Source organism: Alligator mississippiensis, chromosome 1, assembly GCF_030867095.1.
Source record: "Alligator mississippiensis isolate rAllMis1 chromosome 1, rAllMis1, whole genome shotgun sequence".
Lineage (NCBI taxonomy): Eukaryota > Metazoa > Chordata > Crocodylia > Alligatoridae > Alligator > Alligator mississippiensis.
Window position 1 is genome coordinate 283,604,758 of NC_081824.1, and position 21,257 is coordinate 283,626,014.

The 21,257-nt window shown below is 37.8% G+C and overlaps 1 protein-coding gene across 3 annotated transcripts in view; it reads left to right on the forward strand.

Annotated features, from left to right (window-relative positions):
• The window catches only part of NCAM2 (neural cell adhesion molecule 2), a 569,780-nt gene that overhangs the window by 321,033 nt on the left and 227,490 nt on the right, over positions 1-21,257 (forward strand). For all 3 annotated transcript variants that reach the window (XM_019476390.2, XM_019476392.2, XM_019476391.2), the window contains exons 6-7: positions 12,752-12,869; positions 17,510-17,670. In XM_019476390.2, the coding sequence (XP_019331935.1) occupies positions 12,752-12,869; positions 17,510-17,670 (279 nt within the window). The remainder of the gene's footprint in view (positions 1-12,751; positions 12,870-17,509; positions 17,671-21,257) is intronic.

Sequence of the window (21,257 nt, forward strand, 5' to 3'; positions counted from 1 at the left end):
AGGGCTGTGTGGTATGTGTGCAGCTCGGTATGGGCTGAATGAGAGAAACACTGCACTGAGTTGGGCCCGGCCTCATGCCGAAGCGTAGCACAACTTGGGAGAACATCAGCAAGGCATGGGACATGATAGGGGAAGGTAGGGCTCATGTGCTTACTACCCTTGGACGTAAGGTTGCTCGAAGGGCAGCCTCCCATCTAATTAACAACTTTAATTTACATCAAGGCATGTTAGGTGAGTAAGGCAGGTGTCTTGCCCAAAGACAGGTGGGCGGGTCAGTACTGTGACTGGGCCTAGGAGTTTGCCCCCTGTTGCACCATACCATTGTAGAAGTTGTATCATATATTGAAATGTTCTGTGGATAATATACTAAAACTTACTTTAGCAGTAACTAATGCCTTAATAGATGAAAGGGGCAATTTAACCCAAATTACAGAATTTTTGGAGGAGTGGAATCATAAAGAAGGGACTAAATCAATTCCCTTCCAACATTTACCATTTTTTTACGAATTGATTTTTGCTACATTGAAAATAAAACACTCTTGCTTCATTACTATAGAAATGAGAAAATACTCTATCCTTTGGGTATAAATATTATCCTCTGCTAGCTTGTGCTGTTAGCATTTTAGAAATAATTTTCTTGTTTTTTGAGAGAATGACATGTTTATCTGTTGAAAAAATCTTTTTGCTTATTCTTAAATAATGGAGAGAGGGATTTCAGTCTTAGAAGAGACCTAGGAGTCCCTCTAGTTGTTCAGGTAAAGGTATGCTAGGATCTGCCATGTGTTCCACACAGCCGCACCTCCTGCCATGCAACAAATGTGTGGCAGGAGACATGATTGTGGGATCCAGCATCAGACAGATCCTATCATGCCTTATTGCTAGTGGAGGGGGAGTCCAAAATTGTGATCCTAGGCTCTCCCTGCACTGGCAAACTAGTAGCAAACTCCATCAGCTGACGGGACTCCCAGCCACAGGGGCATAGTGTTACTTAAAATTGCCAATAGCTCAAATTAAGAACGAGACCTTAAAAAGGGGGGATAAGGCAAAATGCCGTGCTTATTGGTTACATGAAGCAGATACATAAGCTTGGACACACCAGTCATACAAAGACATACACAAGCATACATACAAACAGACATACAGACAAAAACACTCTGGTAAGATGTTATAGTTACCATCAGATGTTACTCAATATTAGCACTGGATGGCTGGGTCCAGGCTTCTTGAGGGTCATAGGAGCGGAGGAAGAACAGACATGCATGCCTGTGCTCCATGAGGTTGCAGAGAGTGGATTCCCCATCTTGGCCTGTCTGCATCACACTTTTAGAGGGATTTCAAGTCTTTGTTCAGATTGGAATTTTTCCATGCTCAGTCTTTAATTAGAGGTTGTTTCTTCTTGTTATCTCCGCTGAGGTCATTCCAGTAAAGTTGGTTATCTCCACTGAAGCATTGTGTAGTTGGTCTTGAAGCATTATGTCGTTGATCTTGCAGCATTGTGTAGTTCAAATGGCAGGGTATGTAACATTCCTCCTTCTTTGAGCCTGATCACAGATGAGTTCGTCAACCATCCCTTAAGTAGTTTACTGTCTGGTAACTTATATATTGGTGCCTTGTTACTTACACAGTCAATTCAATCGTCCTCTGTTTTCATGCAAATAGTTACCATTCTTTCACCATTTGCCCTCTCACACAGACACTCATGTACACAAGGCATACAAAATTCATCCTCTCATGTCAAGCAGGGAAACAAGCACAAAATGGAGTTTTAGTTGTTCATACAATCATAGAGGTACTATCATCATTTAAACATAATCACTAATATGCAAAAATTCATTCTACATGTCCCCCCTTTGACCCTTCAAACAATAGTGAAGAATGGGTCACATTTTATATTTGTTGAGCAAATAGATATTTAGTTTCTAATAGTGACTCTTGGAGTTTTGGATACAACAATTTCATTCAACAACACACACAGCACATTATAAAGAACAGTATTCCAAACAGTGTAAACAATATGATTACAGGGTGTAACAGAACATTAAGAAAACATCATATCAATGTTATATCATTACTTGGTTAGTTTGTTTCAGTACTCTCAAAATCTCTGAACCTTGGTGTGAAAGTTATAATACATAGTTGATTTTATTCTTGTGTTGTCTAATAAGATAACCAATTTTTGATTTTTTTTTAATAAAAAAAAATTAAGGTAGTTTTGAGTCCTAAAGAGAAATGGAAATCAATTCAATATTCCATCTTCAGGGATGATTTGCTTTAAGACACTTGCACATTTCAAAATACTCAATAGAAAAGTAATAAAAACATGAGAATATCCTATGAAATTTTAACTAAAAAAAAAAAAAAGCAATGTCAAAATATCATGAGACAAATATATTAAAAATAGAAAAATAACAAAAAATACAAATTAACACTTGTTCTTCTTCATTGCTGTTTAACAGCCACTAGTCTTTTAGTTCATCAGTGTTCTTGGGCATCCACGTGGCTTTTAAATAAATTTAATACATTAAATTTCATATACTACTGAATAACTTAACTGAAATACATGTACCCATTTGATTCTTTTTCCCAATTGTATTTCATATACCACTGGATTAAGACAGTTAATGATATGCACCAGTTCAACTCACTTGGAACCCAAAGTATGTTGTGTACCCAGTTATAAATATATAACTTGATCATCAATTTTCCATAAAAACGGGTTGCCAATCTTTTCTTTTTAATTGTGCCAACCATTTATACATTGTAGTTAGTGGTATCTCCCACATCATTAAACTGATTCACATCCAGCACCAACTTCATGTGCCATACATTCTGTATTTTGCTTTAATCAAGAAAGAGTTTTCTTACTTCTTTATACAAATACTGATGTGCTAGGTTTACCAATTCTTGCTTTTCCTATAAAACAATGGGTTAATGCAGTTTTCACACATCCTGGTATGTTGATGTTATAGATCGTATCTAAATACAAATGAGATTTCCTTTATAGCCTTACAAACATTTTATCAGGTTATTTACTGAATACATATATATTACTTATTTCTTTTTAAATGCCATGTGCTAAATAAGTAAACTTTATAACTTAAAACTTTCATATGAATTGCTGTTGTTTGTTTCAATGATTAGAACAACTTTCCTGTCCAATTTGGACGGAAGTGTTCTGGTCTGAGATCCACAGACAAATTCAATTTTAAATCAGGGAGTCACACACACTAAGCATTTGTACTATCATTTCCTGACTTAACAAACTACTTACCATGAGCTATAATCCTGTTTCAGTTTCCAGTGAATATTTACACTGCACTGATGGGGGAGGGTTTGGTCCCTCAGTTAAGACATATGCCTGTACCTTGTTACATTTTAACCTTTTTCTTTTACCCAACTTTAGGAAATGCCTTCTTTCAATTATCTGGGTTAAGCCCATCATTCACTCAATTCCAGCAAAATTTTAACAGCTGCTAACACCTTTTTTTCTAAGATACCTATACCCACACTATTTCTGGACATCTCACCCCCATTACCAATAAGAGTATACTTTTACACTTCTAGCAGTCTCTGCCTTGCAACACAGGCCCAGAGCAAACACACAACACTGCTTTATTCTCTGCTTTGCACAAACACCTCAACAGTTTTTGCAAAGCTCCTCGCTCATTAGGCTCTACTTCTGTTACAAACATTTAGTTTCTAGCACAGAATTTCGTTTTCTCTGCTACTGGCTTCCTTTCAGACCAGCATTTTCATTAACCACCTCAGACACTCTCTGAGATCAAATTACAACTTTTTTAAAGCATCTTTCAACTGCATCTTTTTCCTGCTCTAAAGCAGTCATTCTTAAAATTGTATTTTTACTCTTTCCTCCTACCTGTTCTAGCATTCAAACTTTATTAATCTCCTATTCTCTCTTTTCTTTCTAAACGTTTTGTGTATCCTTTTTTCTTTGGCCTTTACCAAGGGTTTTTCTGTCAGGGTATGCTCCCCCTGAAACACTGTGTGTGACAGATTACACACCACACACAATCCCTTTGGAAGAGCTCTTCCTACCTTCAGAAGGGACCTTTAAACCATGCCTTTGATAAGCTCACTTCTCTTCCCTGCCCAGAGTAACTTAAAGTAATTCTGGGTGCTAATCTCTGTTTACACAGCTGTACCGTGATGTTTCCCTAAACAAGCTGTTACACTCTTGTAACAATCTTTATCTCCTTTAGGCTCTTCACTGTTCCTGGGGGGGGAGAACCAAGTTTTCCCTCGCTTCCAATCACAAATTGTGTGCTACTGCCCGAGTAGATGTCCAGTAACATTACTTGTCTCTTTTTCATTCCTCTAACCATCTCTGATCTTTCTGAAGCTGCACTGCACTCTGCCTTATCATAAATGCATTTGTAACTTACACTTTACAAACTTCACAGCAAACACATACCTGCTCTTGTCCTTTCTCAACGCTCTGCCTCACTACAAGTCTCAGGTAACCCTCTAGAACAGATCACTCTGCATCAACAAATTTCCTGATCGGTCTTCCCATGGTTATTACTGCCACTTGTTGGCTGGCAAACCCTGGCTTCTGCCTAAAATGTTTAATGATAGAATCACAGCGGACATGACTGGCAGGCACATGCACCTGCTTCAAAGTTAACTTCTTTACCATCCCCTGTAATATGATTCTCTTGTTTTTACTTAACTTTTTTTTTCTGCTTGTTCCTTTAAGTTCTTGTTCTCTAACTGTACTTTTCATAGGGCAGTGCCCCTGCTGAAGTTACCCTTAAACTTTTCAAACTTGAGCAAGTTGTTTATTTGACAGAGCCACCTCTTCCTGACTATTTGTCAGGCAAAGGAAAAGATTTTTAGAAGCCATCTATAATAGCCAAATCACTGCAGCTTCTTTTCTCATGGAATATGGAGGCTTATCAGACTATTCAACATATTTTCCAATTTTTTCTTTCAAATCAGTAATAGTGCAGGCAGGTAGTGAACTGCCTGTTCAGTTCAAGGGCTATGCCCAAATTTTGCAGGGTTTTTAGGGTAAGGATCCCTGGCTCTCAGTATGACCCTCCTGTACTATCTTTTTCTTAAACATGTTTTCTGCTACCTAGTGTTTAATCTCAGTTACCAATACCAATAGCCACAAAATCAAAACCATAAATCGTTAACAATCCTTATGTCAAAAACAGTCTAACCCATAACCACAGTACAATTCAAACCTACAAAACCCCGCACACAAGCCAAGGACAATTCAAACCTACAAAAACTTTTTGTGCAGTTGGTCTAACCCAGAACCACAGTACCTGGCACTTCTACCATCGGGCGGTGTGCACACCTTTAAACAGACAAACAAATCAATAAGTGCAATATTAAGCCACATACACCCCCCTTTGCATTCTCCACCAAAATGTTACTTAAAATTGCCAATAGCTCAAATTAAGAGCAAGACCTTACAAAGAGGGAGAAGGGAAAATGCCGTGTTTATTGGTTACATGAAGCAGATACATAAGCTTGGGCACACCAGTTATACAAAGACCTACACAAATATATTGGAAAAACCACTCCAGTAAGATGTTATAGTTACCAGCAGATGTTACTCAATATTAGCACTGGATGGCTGGGTCCAGGCTTATTGAGGGTGATAGGAGCGGGGGAAGAACAGACATGCATGCCTGTGATCCATGAGGTTGCAGAGCGTGAATTCCCCATCTTGGCTTGTCTGCATCTCACTTTTAGAGGGATTTCAAGTCTTTGTTCAGCATTGGGGTTTTTCCATGCTCAGTCTTTAATTAGGGGTTGTTTCTTCTTGTTATCTCAACTTGAGATCATTCCAGTAAAGTTGGTTATCTCCACTGAAGCATTGTGTAGTTGGACTTGAAGCAGTGTGTAGTTCAAATGGCAGGGTATGCAAAATTCCTTCTTCTTTGCACCTGATCACAGATGAGTTCGTCAGACATCCATACTTAGTTTACTGTCTGGTAACTTATACATTGGCGCCTTGTTGCTTACACAATCAACTCAATCTTCGTCTGTTTTCATGCAAATAGTTACCATTCTTTCACCATTCACCCTCTCACACAGGCACTCAGATATACAAGGCATATGAAGTTCATCTACTCATGTCAAGCAGGGAAACAAGCACAAAATGGAGTGTTAGTTGTTTATACAATCATAAAGGTGCTATTATTTTTTAAACATAATAACTAATATGCAAGAATTCATACTACAATAGGCTACACATGCATATTAGAGAGACCAGATATAAAGTTGTTATAGATTCTCCATATCTGATTTTTATAGCTGGTTGTCCTTTTTAAGGTGTGATAATTAATTTGCACATATAGCTGTCTAAATTAATTGCAGAATTAACCAGGTAGATGTGTAATATATGTAACGTGTAGAGGGGGCTGACTGATATACTGCCTATCAAAGTATTAGCTTACTCATAGGTAGGGCAGATGAAAATGGCAATTTAAAATTAACAGAAAAATTGAAAATTGGTAACATATCTTCATATTGATAAAGTATTGTTTTTGCCTTAGCACAGGTTAAACTACATTATCAAATTAAATCTAGAGATTAGCTATAGAAGAAAAATCTGTTGAATAGTCAGTGTTCTGGTTAGATTTGCATGACAGTGCTTCTATTGAATATCTTGATAGCTTGCACCCAAATTGCATTTTAAAATAAAGCTTATAATTCATGATAAGAAAAATCAGTGGTTTTCCTGAAAATGTATTATACTGTGTCTCTCTAAATTACTGACAGTCAACAATAATCCTAAACCAGGGGATACTAGTATATTTACATGTCCAATCGTAAGTGTTGTATAATTATAGATGCAACTTACTGACATATTATACCTTTTGAATATCAAATTTTAGGAAACACTACAATCTTTTCAGTGATGAAAAGGTATGATGTTATTGTACAGTTCTAGTTTGCCTCTGTGACCAAAAAGACAATATAACTGGAACTATCTGTCTGAAGCCAAAAAGCTGCGTTATTCTCTTCTGCCTTTAGTCATTACCTTCAGTAACTTGATTTATAGATGACACACCTTTTTCTCTGGAATTTGCTTCAAAATAGAAGCTCTAAAATATACATTTTGTACAAGTACCTGATTTTACTTTGACAAAAAGGCTGTTAGAACACTGTATATGGAATTTCATTGGTTACATAAAATAAGTGTGCCCACCCCCCAGGCCTCTAATACTTGAAAAGATGTTTATATGCTCTCTACCATATATGACAGTATACACACACAATAAAGCCCAGGAAATCAGTATTCTTCATGGGCTGTGCTGTTATAGGGACATTTTTCTCACTAAAGTCAGTGACAACATGCTCATTCACCTCATGGTGAAGCCCAATATATGCAAACTTGTTCCGTGTCACAGGGGCTTAGGTATGTGAAATATGTTATACCTTTGATGGGCACAAATCTAAAACTCTGTGTCACTAGCATAATGGATTAGCATTAAAATAGTCTAGTGCCATTTTATTTGTCTCTTATTTAGGTGTCTGGCAGCAGAGTTAGAATTTAGAATTTCTAGCTAGTAAGAATTTCTGACATTTGGATGCATAAAGATATGCAATGTGTATACATTTATATCAGCAATGAGCTCACCTTGTTATATCCTCTATGTAATATATCCCATTGTGTTTCTGTGAATGTTTTGTTCTTCACCAAACCAAAAAAGCTAATGTAAAGTTTCCTAACTGTGTTTTAAGTGTATAGTTAGGGTGTGCAACTGCCTACCCCACCACTGCCTCTGCACTTCCTTCATCTTCCCTTTAAAGCCTTGGGCTCCTCTCCCCCACCCCCTGCCCTCCTCTCTTCTCCCAGCCTCTTCTTTCCCCCCCATATCCCTGCCCTGCAGTCTCTACCCCAGGCCACTTACTCTTGCTGCCAGCCTGGCAGGCTCTGCGCTGCTGCAGCCTGAAGCACAGAGCATGACCCCAGCCTGACCCTATAGCAGCAATGTGGAGCCATGGTGGGTGGGGTGAGGACAGGGGACTCAAAGCCGTTCTGAGGATAAGAGACATGAGGGGGAGGGCTTGAAGCTTTAGAGGAGTAGGCACAAGGGAGGGTAAGTGGGGAAGGGTACAGTGGCAGAGGGCTAGCTGTCACCTCTCTGCCTTCCCCAAAACCTGTCCCTTTACTGCCTCCCAATGTTTGCCCCTTACTGCCTGTCTTCTGCCATTGTTTTCCCTGCTGCTGTGGTAGTTGGGATGAATTTAAGATGATTCTCCAATAATTAGGTTCTATACATGAAAAAATATAACATTTATAAATTTTCCATGTATAGAATCCAATTATAAGTGAGGGGTGGTCATCTTAAATTCTTGGATTCAGGAAAATAGAATAATTCAATGCATAGAAACTGGAATTGGATGATGTTCAGATGCAAAATAGAAATGGATTAATTTTCTTGGGTGATCATTATGATTTTTATCATTTCAACATAGTTACTAACTGAGCCATTTTTTAAAGTTCTATGATACGTATATATTTGTAACTGCACAGACACTGCTTTTGTGTATTGTTTTAATTTTGGTACCAAAGTTCATTATTCCATATATGGTCCTAATTCTGACAATGAGCGCATTTTTACCTAATGATCAAGAGCACCAGCCCTGTGAAATGGTAGCCTAAATTGGCCTTCTTTGAATGCATTTTATTCTGATTGAGACTTACCAAGAAAGTTAGGGTTACCTAAGCTATTTTCTTTTTAATTGTTTCTATGGAGAATTAAGGCAAGATTTTTTTTTTCCCCTGAGTTTATAAAGGTTACATTTCAGATGGTCCTTTGATTAACAGTTTATTTTTAGTGTATTCCACTAAAGGTGAAACATTAGCAACGTAGATGATAAAAATAACGCAAGAATCAGCATAAAGTTTGTAGCTGGCAATTAAAGTAACATTTAAATTGGATTCTCTTATTGAAATTTAATGATCAGGTATTTTGTGCCATTGGAAATTCTGCTGTAGTGCATGTGCAGTGAAAACAGCAGTTTTAAAAATAAATAATGCGAAAAATAAGGCAAAAAGACACACTACATGTCTGTAAAGAAAACATCAAAATAGTTCAGACAGTCTGTAATATGCATGGTTATGCTTTCTTTCATTTTTAGCAATAAATATATACTGTGACATCCTGAATCCGTTGATTTCAATGGCAAATTTTATATAGGCTTCAATAAGTCCAGGATTTCACCATTATGGTTTTAGTCTGAAAGGCAAGAAACTGGTTGTGGCTGTCAGTTTCTGGTGAACAAGAACAATCTTAAGTGTATAGGGTTTACATTTCTTTACCCTGGTCAGTTTCCCTCTTTAGCATCGCCTTGACTTGAATGTAAGTTTTAGGACTAGGCCAAAGATAACATTCAAGATTCCACTGGATGTATGGAAAAGTCCAAATATTTGTCATTCTTGAACCTTGAAAGGGAAAATAATATCTGCTTGAACACTTGAAATGTTTATATGTGATTTATTGAATTGAGGCTGCAACCATAAAATCCTAAACACGGCTAACAGAAAAATGGCTGTTGGTCTGCAGAGAGCTGGTTTATCACCTTGGTTCTTCCATAGTTCCATGGGCAGGAACACATTACAAAATAACTGAAATATACTTTGCATTTGAAAACATATACCAACCATGGAACTGGTCCAGTAAATATACTATCCACAAAGATCCTCTTTTCCTTAAACATTATTAAGCACTTTCCAAGTGGTATGTTGCCATATAAAATCAGTTTCCAGTCATGGTAGGAAGTAGTCTATATAATTTTGGTTTGTTGACACGCTAGTCCATGAAACTAATCCCTACTATATAGAGGTCATACTGGCAATGCATTGGATAAGTTATAGACTGTTTCCTTTTAGAGAGATGATTTATTGCCATCAATTACTCTTAAGTAATAAGCACAAGTCAGTATGGATAGTGAGCTGGGATAGTTAAAGTAGTCATTGGTTTACAGAGGTAAGGCTTGATTCCCTTCTGTGCCTAAGTGTGGCAGAACACTTGTAGTGCCTGCCACTTTAAGGGCTGAATCAAGCAGCCAGCAGGTGCTTGATTGTGACAGACATTTTGAGACCCTAGTATATAAAGGATGCAGTCTGCTGCTGCCAGCCCAGGCAGAAACATTGCTTAGCTAAGCTGCAGCAGGTGGCGGGGCTCCTACTGGTGTGGGAGCCCCCAGGAAATGTCACACCAGTTACCACCCTGGTGAAAGGCAGGTTGGGGTGCCTTAACCCTTAACCCCCACAACACTGTGGGTGCAAGGGGGCCAGGCATGGCTACAGCCACCTGAGCCCAAAAAGGATGCAAGACTCAGGAGAGGCCCGTCACAGTTGCAGCCACCTGAGCCTCCACAGGGGAGGGAAACCCTGGAGCCCTGTCGGAGGGGGTAGGTGTGTAACCCCAGAGAGGGGCGGTAGTGGGGGCCCGGAAGAGGGTTTAGTAAGGCTGAGGGTCAGCCTGAAGGGCAGCGCATGGGCCAACCCCTGGAGAGCAAGTTGAGGAAAGTGTGCATTACAGAGGGCTGGGATCCCAGCATGTGGGGCCGGGGGGGCCAGCATGTGTTTATGTATGTTTATGTAAAGATGCCCTGAGAAGGGACAGGACAAGTTTGGCCTAGATGAGTGTCATGGGAGAGGCCCAAAGGACTGTATATCTGCCCCCCAAGGTGTGATCTGGATAAAGCCTATGGCCTACGGGAGCCGCTCCAGGAGGGAGCAGGGTGGGACAACTTGTTGATGCAAGAAAGAGACCCTAGTGAGAGGAGGGCAGAATGAATGTGTGTGTGAAAGAGGCCTGACAGTGAGGGCTAAGCATGGCCTCGCTGTGGGCTGGGAGCATAATGACACCATGGATGCCATCTGCGAGGCATGGGCTGAGCTGTAGGGGAGGTTCGGAGCCGCAGATAACACCCCCTGGCATCGGGGCATGTAATGGGCAGTATCCTGCATTTTACCACCTGTTTTGAGAACAGTAAAGTCATGGCAGCTGAGACTGGGCAGACTGCCCCATAGATAGGTGGGTGGACCAGCATGAGACCTGGTCTCAAGAGCTGCACCCTATCACACTAAGCAAATCTTAAGTAGAGGGAGGAAGTAGACAGCTCCCTTGTTCTCACCCACCAGCGCTGGCTTAAATTAAAGGTGCAGAGGGATGATTTTAAAGTAGTCTGGTGGTAGAACACCTAGCTCTTTTGAATAGCAGAGAAGTGGACTTGGTGAAATCCTTGTTCTTTCATTCCCACTCTCTCCTCTCCACTGAAACAACCCCATTCTCACACCCATATCACTTTACATTTCTGCATGCTCACAGATAGCATTCCACTTCAGGAGGTGTTAAAGCCCAGCAAAGAATAGTGTGAGCTTGGTGGACAAGAGAATCCAAGATTAAGGTCTTCTGATATACTTGTCTGTTCCATTAAAGGCAACAAATCTATGATTTTAGTGGACACATCAGAAATAAGATAATTCAGGGGTTGTCAACTGGGAGTATGCAGGAAGGCCCTAGGGGCTGTGTGTGGGCAGGCAGGGACGGAGCACCATCACCTACCACCCCATGCTGTCATTTCGCAGGAGAAGGGCCGGGAGTGGTGGGGGTGAGGGCAGCAGCACCCTTATGCAGGCGGCACAGGTGCCGCCTGAACAGCCAGACACGGGGAGAGGGGAAGGGAAAGGTTGTACATGGTGATGGCTGTTGCCACCCACCACCCTGCACTGCTGCTCCACGTCTGGCCATGCCCCCCGCCCCCCACTCCATATCCGGCCACTGGGGGTACACTTATTAAAAAAGGTTGAAAACCCCTGGGATAGTTGATTACCTACTGGAGGTACCCAGGTAAGAATATTATAATAGTATAATAGATAATTTGAATATACTTTGAGTAGAATGCTTAATGGAAATTAATTTTTTTACCATCTGTCTTAAGTGTATGCTTGTATCATAACATTAATATCACAAAAAATATATTAAATAGTAGCTTCAGCTTTATTGTCCCTTACACCTGCATTTTCATTATGTACATTAGTGAGGATGTTCTGTGCAAACTATTATTTAAGTATCTCCGTCCTATCAAAAATAGGCAGACATTTTCAGGATACAATTAGAACTTTTGAAAATATAATTTTAGAAATCTATTGTGCATGCAAGCCTATCACAGTACACCATTTTAGGCTGATGATATTTCTGTCCAGAAAATATACTGTCATTTGTTTAAAAAAATTAAGTATGTTTAATCAAAAAGAACATTACAGCCTCGCACCTAATTTGAAAGTGCTGTCTCACATCAGTGCATGGCTGGGCGTCAATTACACAATTGCATAAGAGAGAGAAGAAGAGAGACACGTTTTTATTTGAGGTAGTTAAATTAACACTAATCAGTATCTTTGCAATGACATGCACATGTGAGCTAAGGCTAGAAACACTTTTAATGCTTATTAAATAAAATTCATATCAAGAGAGTGAGATGCTTATCTTGTCTTTGTTCTTATTTAGTTCAGAAGAAGCCATGCCAAAGTATCTTGATAACATTTAAGTGGAATCCTCCTGGCTACATTTTACACAGGAACTACAGTAATGCAGATAACTTTGTGGCAATTTAATATTGTAGCCTGAATTCAATTTATGTTTGTAAATTAAAGATTATCAAGAATTGCTCTATTTAAAGTTTTCATAGCTATAATAGAAATATCATATTTTTAATTAGCTGACCTCACATGTACTGTTCACATTTCTTTTAGTTCCTCCATCAATTACTGTGCTACAGAAATCCTTTAATGCCACAGCAGATCGGGGAGAGGCAATTACTTTATTCTGTAGAGCCACTGGCTCTCCTGAACCTGAAATCATCTGGTATAGGTAAGTTTAGTTTATATCTCTGTACCAGAAAGGTTTAAAATATGGTAGGAGCGTATATATTACTGAAATAAAAATACAGTGTTCTACCTCCGTTTGTCTCATTGGCAGTTTGAAGAACATTGATGACAACATTTGCTATTAAGATACCAAAAAACAAAGTCAGTCCTAAGAAACAAGTTGCTTACTACAAATTAAATTGCACTCTGGTTATCATCAAGCCAGAGAAACTGGAAATGTAATTAAAAAATATCAAGAATCAGTTTTAAAAGTAGTTCCTTTTGAAACAAGGTGGAATAAATTAAAGTGGTATACCAGTGACTTAAGAACAAAACAAATAAAAACAGAAACCATTTCTTAATTTCTACATGTGAAATTTCCAGTCTTTGATTGTATTTGAAACTAAGATGGCAAAAGGTATAGATAAAACTTGTATACTATAATTATACAGAGTACTGTGTATTATAGTGTACAATGTAAAATAAAGGTCTTGCTTCAACTGATAGCTTTCATCTGATATGCAGTGGCAGGTCTCGCATTTGGGTATTCTGTTACACTGTGCTTGATATTTGATTAAATTGCTTGCAGATGTATCTTAGATAATTTTGCAGCTGTGAATGTGTTAGAAACAGATGACTGCTTTTGGAGTATTTGGCTTATCTTCCAGATGAAGTCAATGAGATTTGAATAGTTAAAATTGTGCAGTTCTGACAACTTATTATCCTTAATATCGATAAACATTTTAACATTGTATTGGTTTCTGTTTCCCTACTTTATATAACAATCTTGCATTCCTTTCTTTTCTGTCTTCCAATCCTTCCTTTTCTAAAGTTGATCAGTTCAACAAGGGTACATGCCTCCTTTTAAGATATGAAATATCTCACATTCTCCTTTTGAATGTGCATTTCTATTTTAGACTTCAATAAATCATCTCCATATGTGCATTTTCAAAAACATCAAGAGATCAATGCATATTTTTGGAGTACATTAAACTCAATAGGCATTCCCATCAATTCCCCCATATCTTTCTTACCCAGCATTTGGAACTTTTAAAGACTGCTAAATTTAGCTTAGATATATTGTGTTTTCCCTTTGTTTACACCTTCCTTGCATTGGGTATATACCAAGACAATGTTCAGTTCACTCATTAATATAGATAGAAAAAGTTTGTAACAGACCAGAAAAAAATGCAAAGTCCAAATTATTTTTAAAAGTTATATTGAATTCGCAAACTAAAGTTTCATACTCTGAGAACTTGCAGTTTCTTTGTGATCATATTACACAGTGTACTTGTCTGTCAGTATTCTCAGAGTTTAGTTAACCCCCTCCCCCCCCCAAAAAAAAGCAATATTCCAAATGTCCTCATTACAAGAAGTAAACACTCCACAATGGTACCTTTCATTTTCAAAAAGGAAAGACTAGACCTACCAGCTTATGTAAAGATGCTCTCTGACTTTGAAAAGTCTTAAGTAATATTTTTAGAATATTCTGATTTTAAAGTATTTCAGTATATCACAGCCTGATGGCTGTCACCAAGGTGCCACTTCCCCTTCTCCCCATCACTTTTAGCATTGCCACTGCCACTGGGGGCTACAGGCTCCCCCTTGCTCCTCCAGTTTCTGCTTCTTGTCTGCAACACTTAGGGTGAGGCAGTGAAGGCTAGGGCCAATGACATGCAGCTACCGCCAGCCCTAAACAGACTAGGTGTCCTATTCAACATAACTTTCCTACATATAATTAATTTCATACATATATATGTAATTAATTTTGTTTTGCAGCTGTAAATATGCAGTGTTTTCTGATAATATATTTTTAAAACTCTCTCCTTTAGGAAAATCTGTTTTGTATGGCCAGTTCATGACACAGGTGATACTCCTGCTGAAGCTAAGCAACCCCCCCCCCACACACACACACACACAAACACTTGTTAAAAGACTGCAAAATTTAAATTTGTCTTCCTATATAACTTCCTTACAGTTGAATTAAGTCAGAATTTCAAAGAGTTAAAAATATACTGTCTCTGGAATTTTCATTTCCCATAAATTGCTTTCAGTGATAGTCAAATTCAGCCATAGTACAAAATGGTGCTACAACAGTGAAATCAGCTGAGCTTTAAAATATGCAAACATTATTTTTAATTTTCTTGTGTTTTGCAACTCAGTAAACAAAATTCTGGCCAAATTAAGTAGTTTATCAATCCTCCATTGATCTGTGTATAATATCACAGATCTTAACTAACTGTTTGCTATCTGTGCTGATATGGGAATATAGATAAACTTAATTTAGATAATCATTTAGATAATTGCAGTCATACAAAATGTAGGCAACTGAGCTAATGTGTCAACATTTTCCCTAACAGTCCCTTAGATTGCTTACAGGTCAGTCACTTTAAAACATACATGAGAAGAAATATCAGCATGGATTAGTTACTGATTTATTTATTGTGGAAATGTACCCAGTTACATTTTCGTGGACATGGAGCATACATGATACATGATTTCATGGATACACGATTCTTCTTTCACTGACATTGGCATCTCTATTGAAGATAATATAAGTAAACTAGGGTAACTCAATAAAAGTGAAAGAAAAAAGTAGACAAAGAAAATTTTATTTTCCAAGTCTGGAAGATAACCACAGTCTGACAAATTGTAGTTGGTATCCCTATGGAAATAAGCATGGCTCTTTCTACACATGGAGATAACTTACATATATGATGATTTCCAATTAATTCTTTATTTCCAGTGACAGGATTTAGAATTAACAGAATACTCTTCTGATGTTCTGATATATACGTGTTTGCTCATTCTGTAATATCAACATTAATTTGAGTCTGTCCCTTTCCATGGAGGTCCTGGGGATAATCTTATCTCCACTTAGAAGTAGTCAGGGGCATAAGGGAGATCATGATAAACAGACATTTTTTTTGGATCCAATTTTAACCTTGGATACATTGTTGTATCTTGTATTGGAATTACTACAACTGTGTGAAACTATCTAAAAGCAGAGTTAACCCGATATACTAACTTGCCTTGAAAAGGAGATGAATCAATGTTACCATAAAGTGTCTAAAATATAGGCATAAACAGATTAAAATTGGAGTGATGGTAATTGTTAAAACGTAAGACAGAGAAAGTCCTTCCAATGGAATGCTGCTAGCATAACATTAGTATTCCCAAGAAATGAATTTTCTGCTTTGAAGAATTAGATTATTTAGAAAATAGTACATTAAAGATGACTCTTGGTATTAAGTAAATATAAAGAAATTAAAATAATTTTGAAATGTAGACCCTGTAAATGTAAATTTAGCATGAATATACACATTTAGACATTTAAGTTGCTTGCAGATGTGGAACAAAAATAGTGCTTTACATCAAACTTGGTGTTCTCCCATGCCAAGCCCAACACACGCCCAGAAGAGGCAGTGCATTAGTTGTACCTGGATTTCCCAACATCTGTAGAGATTGGGCACTTTAGTGGAGGGTTTTTGGTGCTTTTATCTAACAGCTGATTGAATCAGGTTTAAAAGTACCAAAAAGCCTTGCTGACACACCAGTCCATACAGATGCTGTGGAGCCAAGTCGAAGTAATGCGCTGCTGCTTCTGGGAGAGTGTGCATTTTTTCCCCACCCCTTCTTCCCCCATGTCTGTCAGCACCTTTAGATATCCATTCTTGGGCATTCACTTTTTAGACATCCACGTTTACACATCCCTTTTTCATGGATGGTGAGATATGGTAGCTCAATACTTCTGAAGTCAGGCGATTTATTTAGGAACTCAAGTGAAGAAGGTGCGTAGCTGGTCAACAGAAATAAGGTCAAGAGCATGAGACTGTGAAGAGAAATAAAAAGAATTACGATTATAACCAAGTAGATGAAATGAAGTAAATGTGATAATTGTGTGTTGCCAAGGTGCTAAAATAGATTAATCAAGATTAAAGCAGCTCTTAGAATGTTCTGAGGTTTCATTATTCTTATGCTGTCTGGTCAGAATTCATTTTTGTGTTTAGAGGTATGTCTGTTTACTAAATTGTCACTAGCCAGCAATGATCAAATACATAAAAAAAGATGAGCTGTTTATATGCCACTATAAATTACATATAAGTAAAGAAAATAAATTTTATAAATTGTTGCACACACATGTGAATGGTAACAATTTGCTTTGAAATGTTTCTGCCTTCTTCTTTTCTTTCTTTACTTTTTTTTGCTGTTCTGAATGGAAACCTTCTTATTCAGGCTTATTCACAGGTATATTTTTGTCACTGAATCAATATTAAAATTATGGAAATGGAAGTGTTGTACAGCTTCTAATTAATTTGTATTTTAGAACTTGGCAACGAAAGATTTGTGTCAGGGATTTCTGAGCATCTAAATGCAATGCAGAATGATTCCCTTATGCTTGGAATTTAAACATATTTATGAAGACATCCTGATACTTATTACAACATTTTAGATCAAGCTAAAATCAACTGGCTTCTAAATACGATACCAGCAAGCAGCACAACTGTTTTAATGTTTCTGACATTAGCAATATAACACCCTTCTCCAGCAGAAATAGATTTAAAGGGATTGATACATTCACAGAACAGTCTTTGAGATTATGAAGCATTCCACATGATTTTCCATTCTTCTGTTATTCTTTAGGAATGGGAAACTTATTGAAGAAAGTGAAAAATATATATTGAAAGGAAGCCATACAGAATTAACAATCAAAGATATAAAAAATATTGATGCAGGTCCTTATGTGTGTGAAGCAAAAAACAAAGCTGGAAATGATAAAAAACAAACATTCCTCCAAGTTTTTGGTAAGTATTTCATAGTGTATGATAAATTTAAAAATATATATCATAGTTCAATGTGATTGCTATTGGTGGTATTGTGTAATACAAAAACCTATATAGGTACACATCCTATGGTAAGTATGATTGCTGTTGCTGGTACTGTGTAAGAAAAAAAGATAATACCTTTCCATAAATAAGTCAGGGGAAATCTGCCATTTTATACCATTTAAGGAATAAACCAATACTGTTGCTGAAAAAAAATCCTTTAAAAAAATCTAACTGATGATATAAAGACTTGACTTTTAACATCCATGTACTAGTCTGCCTGGCTTTTTTAAATATAAGGAACAAGAGAGAATATGGAACAGTGGTAACTGAAATTATCATTTGTAAGTTTATATGGAATGATGATCCTACAAGGTTTCGACTAGGGCTGTGTGAAGCTTTGGTCGCTGATATGATTCAGAGGAGAGTCAGCCCAATTTGGTGATGGAATCTCTGAATCTGAATTGAATCAGGAGACTCATTAATCTCTCCAAATCAAATTGGAAACCTCAATTCAATTTGGAGAGGTTCGGCGATTCGGACGTAGGCACAGCTTTATATGTTTTTTCTACATACTTCAAGGTACCAGGCAGTTTATGAATGCTGACATGGTGGGGCAGATGGAGCGTCCCGTGGGAGTGTGGGAGGGGTCCCCAGTGCACTCAGAGGTGGATCCGGAAATGGTCCAGAAGCACTTCCGGTTCTGTTGCAGAGCATGCAGAACACCCTCCCCCCCCACCATGCCTCCGGGCTCAGCGACTGGTGCCTCCTGGGTCTTGGAGGGCACCTAGGGTCCCCCCGCAGCTCATCGCTGAGCTGGGGGGCCATGGGGAATCCCCCATGTGCTCGGCAGTGGACCCAGAAGTGGACTGGAAGTGGCCCCCCTTTGCTCCTGGTGGGGCGGATGGAACAGCCCAAATCTCATCACGGTTCACGAACCATGCCTGGTACCTTGAGGCATGTAGGAAAAACATTTAAAGCTGTGTCTATGGCTGAATCACTGAATCTCTGAATCAGAATCAAATCTTCAGATTCGGATTTGGCCATATTGAATTGGGACAGTGATCTGAGTCAGCTAATCAAATCACTGTCCCCCGAATCAGGCCAAATCTGAATCAAATACAGTCCACTTTGCATACCCCTAGTTTCTACTACACAGTCAACTTTCTGCATTCTGTCTCTGGGGAAGCTTTTTCTGGTCTTGGCTTTTTTAAACTGTAGTCAGGAATTTGACTTTGAAGTTCTGTTATCTTCAGCATCTGCTGATCTGCTACTTAGATTTAGTACAATTAACTAGTAAATTGTTAATTCCTTCTAGTTTTCTTTTAAAAACTGACTGCTGGACTATGAAAAGGGGAGGAGAGGAAACTCTTGGAAATAAACAACAGGATACTTAGTTAAGTGCAATATTTTTCAGCTAGATAAAACAATAGAGAGGTGTTTTTTTTTTTCTTTTTATCAGTTTATTTCATGCATGTTTACACATACATTGTTTAGTATGCAATTTACATTACATTTTCATCTTAATACATAAGTACATATACTTTAAATAATTGAATATACATCTATATTAGTGAGGAACCAAAACTTGTGGAAGAGGTGATAACTTTTATTAGACAAGCTAGTTTTTTGGGTTTTTTTTCAAACAAATTATTTTATTTGCAAGCTTTCAGGCATACTCGCCCTTCATCAGGCATAGGAGAAAGCAGAGATTGCAAAAGTAATCCTAGGTAGAAATTAAAATTCGTATTTCACAGGAGAGCTGAAGGTATGGTAGAGTGTCCAAATAAATAAAATAATGTGTTTTGCAAATATCTAGTTGTTCTAATAAGAGATATCACCTCTTCCATGAGTTTTAATTCCTTTTGCCTCTGCACCAATATGGCTACAACCTGGATACCGTATACATTAATAAGACATTTTATTTATTATTACATATAATATCTGATCATCCTAATGGTTAAAGCACAAAGTTAGGAACCATATAGCCATTTCTGAACTCTGAAATCTGTTGTGTGCCTCAACCTTTTTACATAGGTAGAAATGTGGTAGCTTTAATAAATTTCTGTGTAGATAGGGTTATTTATTTCCATTCCAGGGAGACACTAATGAAAGGAACTTCCCATTGGAGCTGGACATCAGGACTATGACCACAGTTTGTTCATGAAAGCTCTACAGATATAATGGATCACTATATATTTTTTTCACCATAAAATAGTTCCTGTACCTTTAAATCTATTTTACAGTGTATAAATAATTAAAATTTTATTGAACCAAAGAGACAGAGGGGGAGAGAGATTGACTCTGAGACATAGTTGGTCTCGTACCAAGTGAGGGCACTAAATTTTTTGTCCCATCCCAACAAACAGTTATAATTAATTTAGTATACTGAAATAGTCTTATTCCAGAATAGCCAATGGTCTGAAGATTAGAGTTCTTATTTAGTTTACTCTCCTTAAACTATGTTAAAGGAATTTAGTAAGAAAAGGTGTTGGGAAGACCTAAAAAGCTTTGTTTTCATATAAGTTTATCATCAGCAATAAGGAGCTTCAGTGGGGAAAAAACTTTTAAATAATGAGTCATTATTTTTAAATATATTCAGACCAAACAAACCCAGCAAACTACAGTATTTCAGCGTGTAAAAATTTACATGTTATTGTCACCCTTGCTTATAAAAATACCAAATCTGATAACTGAGATGTGGGTGGGCATTAGAAGCACGGCTGGATTATTCCTGGATAATACTGTTGCTGCACTATTTCCTGTGTGACTGCTTATCTCCCATTGCTCAAGTCAGTTTTCTGTTTGAGGAAGACAGTTAGTGATCTCTTTGGTCATCGTACTAGTAAACAGACTAGTGAAAAGATTACTGCACAGTCTGTGGTATTGTGCGTGTGTGTGTACAGACACACACATATATATAGCCATGTAATTTTGGGGGATTGTACCCACTTCTTGGATATGCATATGTAGCAGTCTGAGGTTAGTTATTCAAGGTTGCAACATGACCTCTCTCTGCCTGCAGTAAGTCCTATAGCCTCTGCCCCAAAAGGCACAACACAGTGATCTGAGATGTTTGAAAACTCAGAGCAGCCCGTCTAAGAGGCTCCCCCGCCCTGCTCTCCCTCACCTGAGGAGGCACTACCTGGTTAATCCTGCCAGCTCATGAGGTAGTGGAAGGGAGACAAAGAACAATATATCGTTCTGTATATGTAAAAATTATGCAGTTTATGCAGCAAAAAAAAAAAAAAAAAAAAAAATTTGTGTAGATTTTGCAGAAATATTGTTTTGATTTTTTGTTAATTTTAGTGAACTAAGATAAATGTGTAAATAGTTTTTCTCCCAATCACACTAACAAATCTTACTGTCTCAAAAATATTCTCTTTAATCATATCCTACACCAGCTATATTATCTGGATATATTTCCATTAAATTTATTCTTCCATCTGCTGTTAGTTTCACCTAAGGATAAAAAGGGGAGAATCATTTATTTAAACACAGACCTCTTAGCTGATTCCTAACCTTCCTATCTGTGCACAGATCTGTACTATTATCTTTCAAAAATC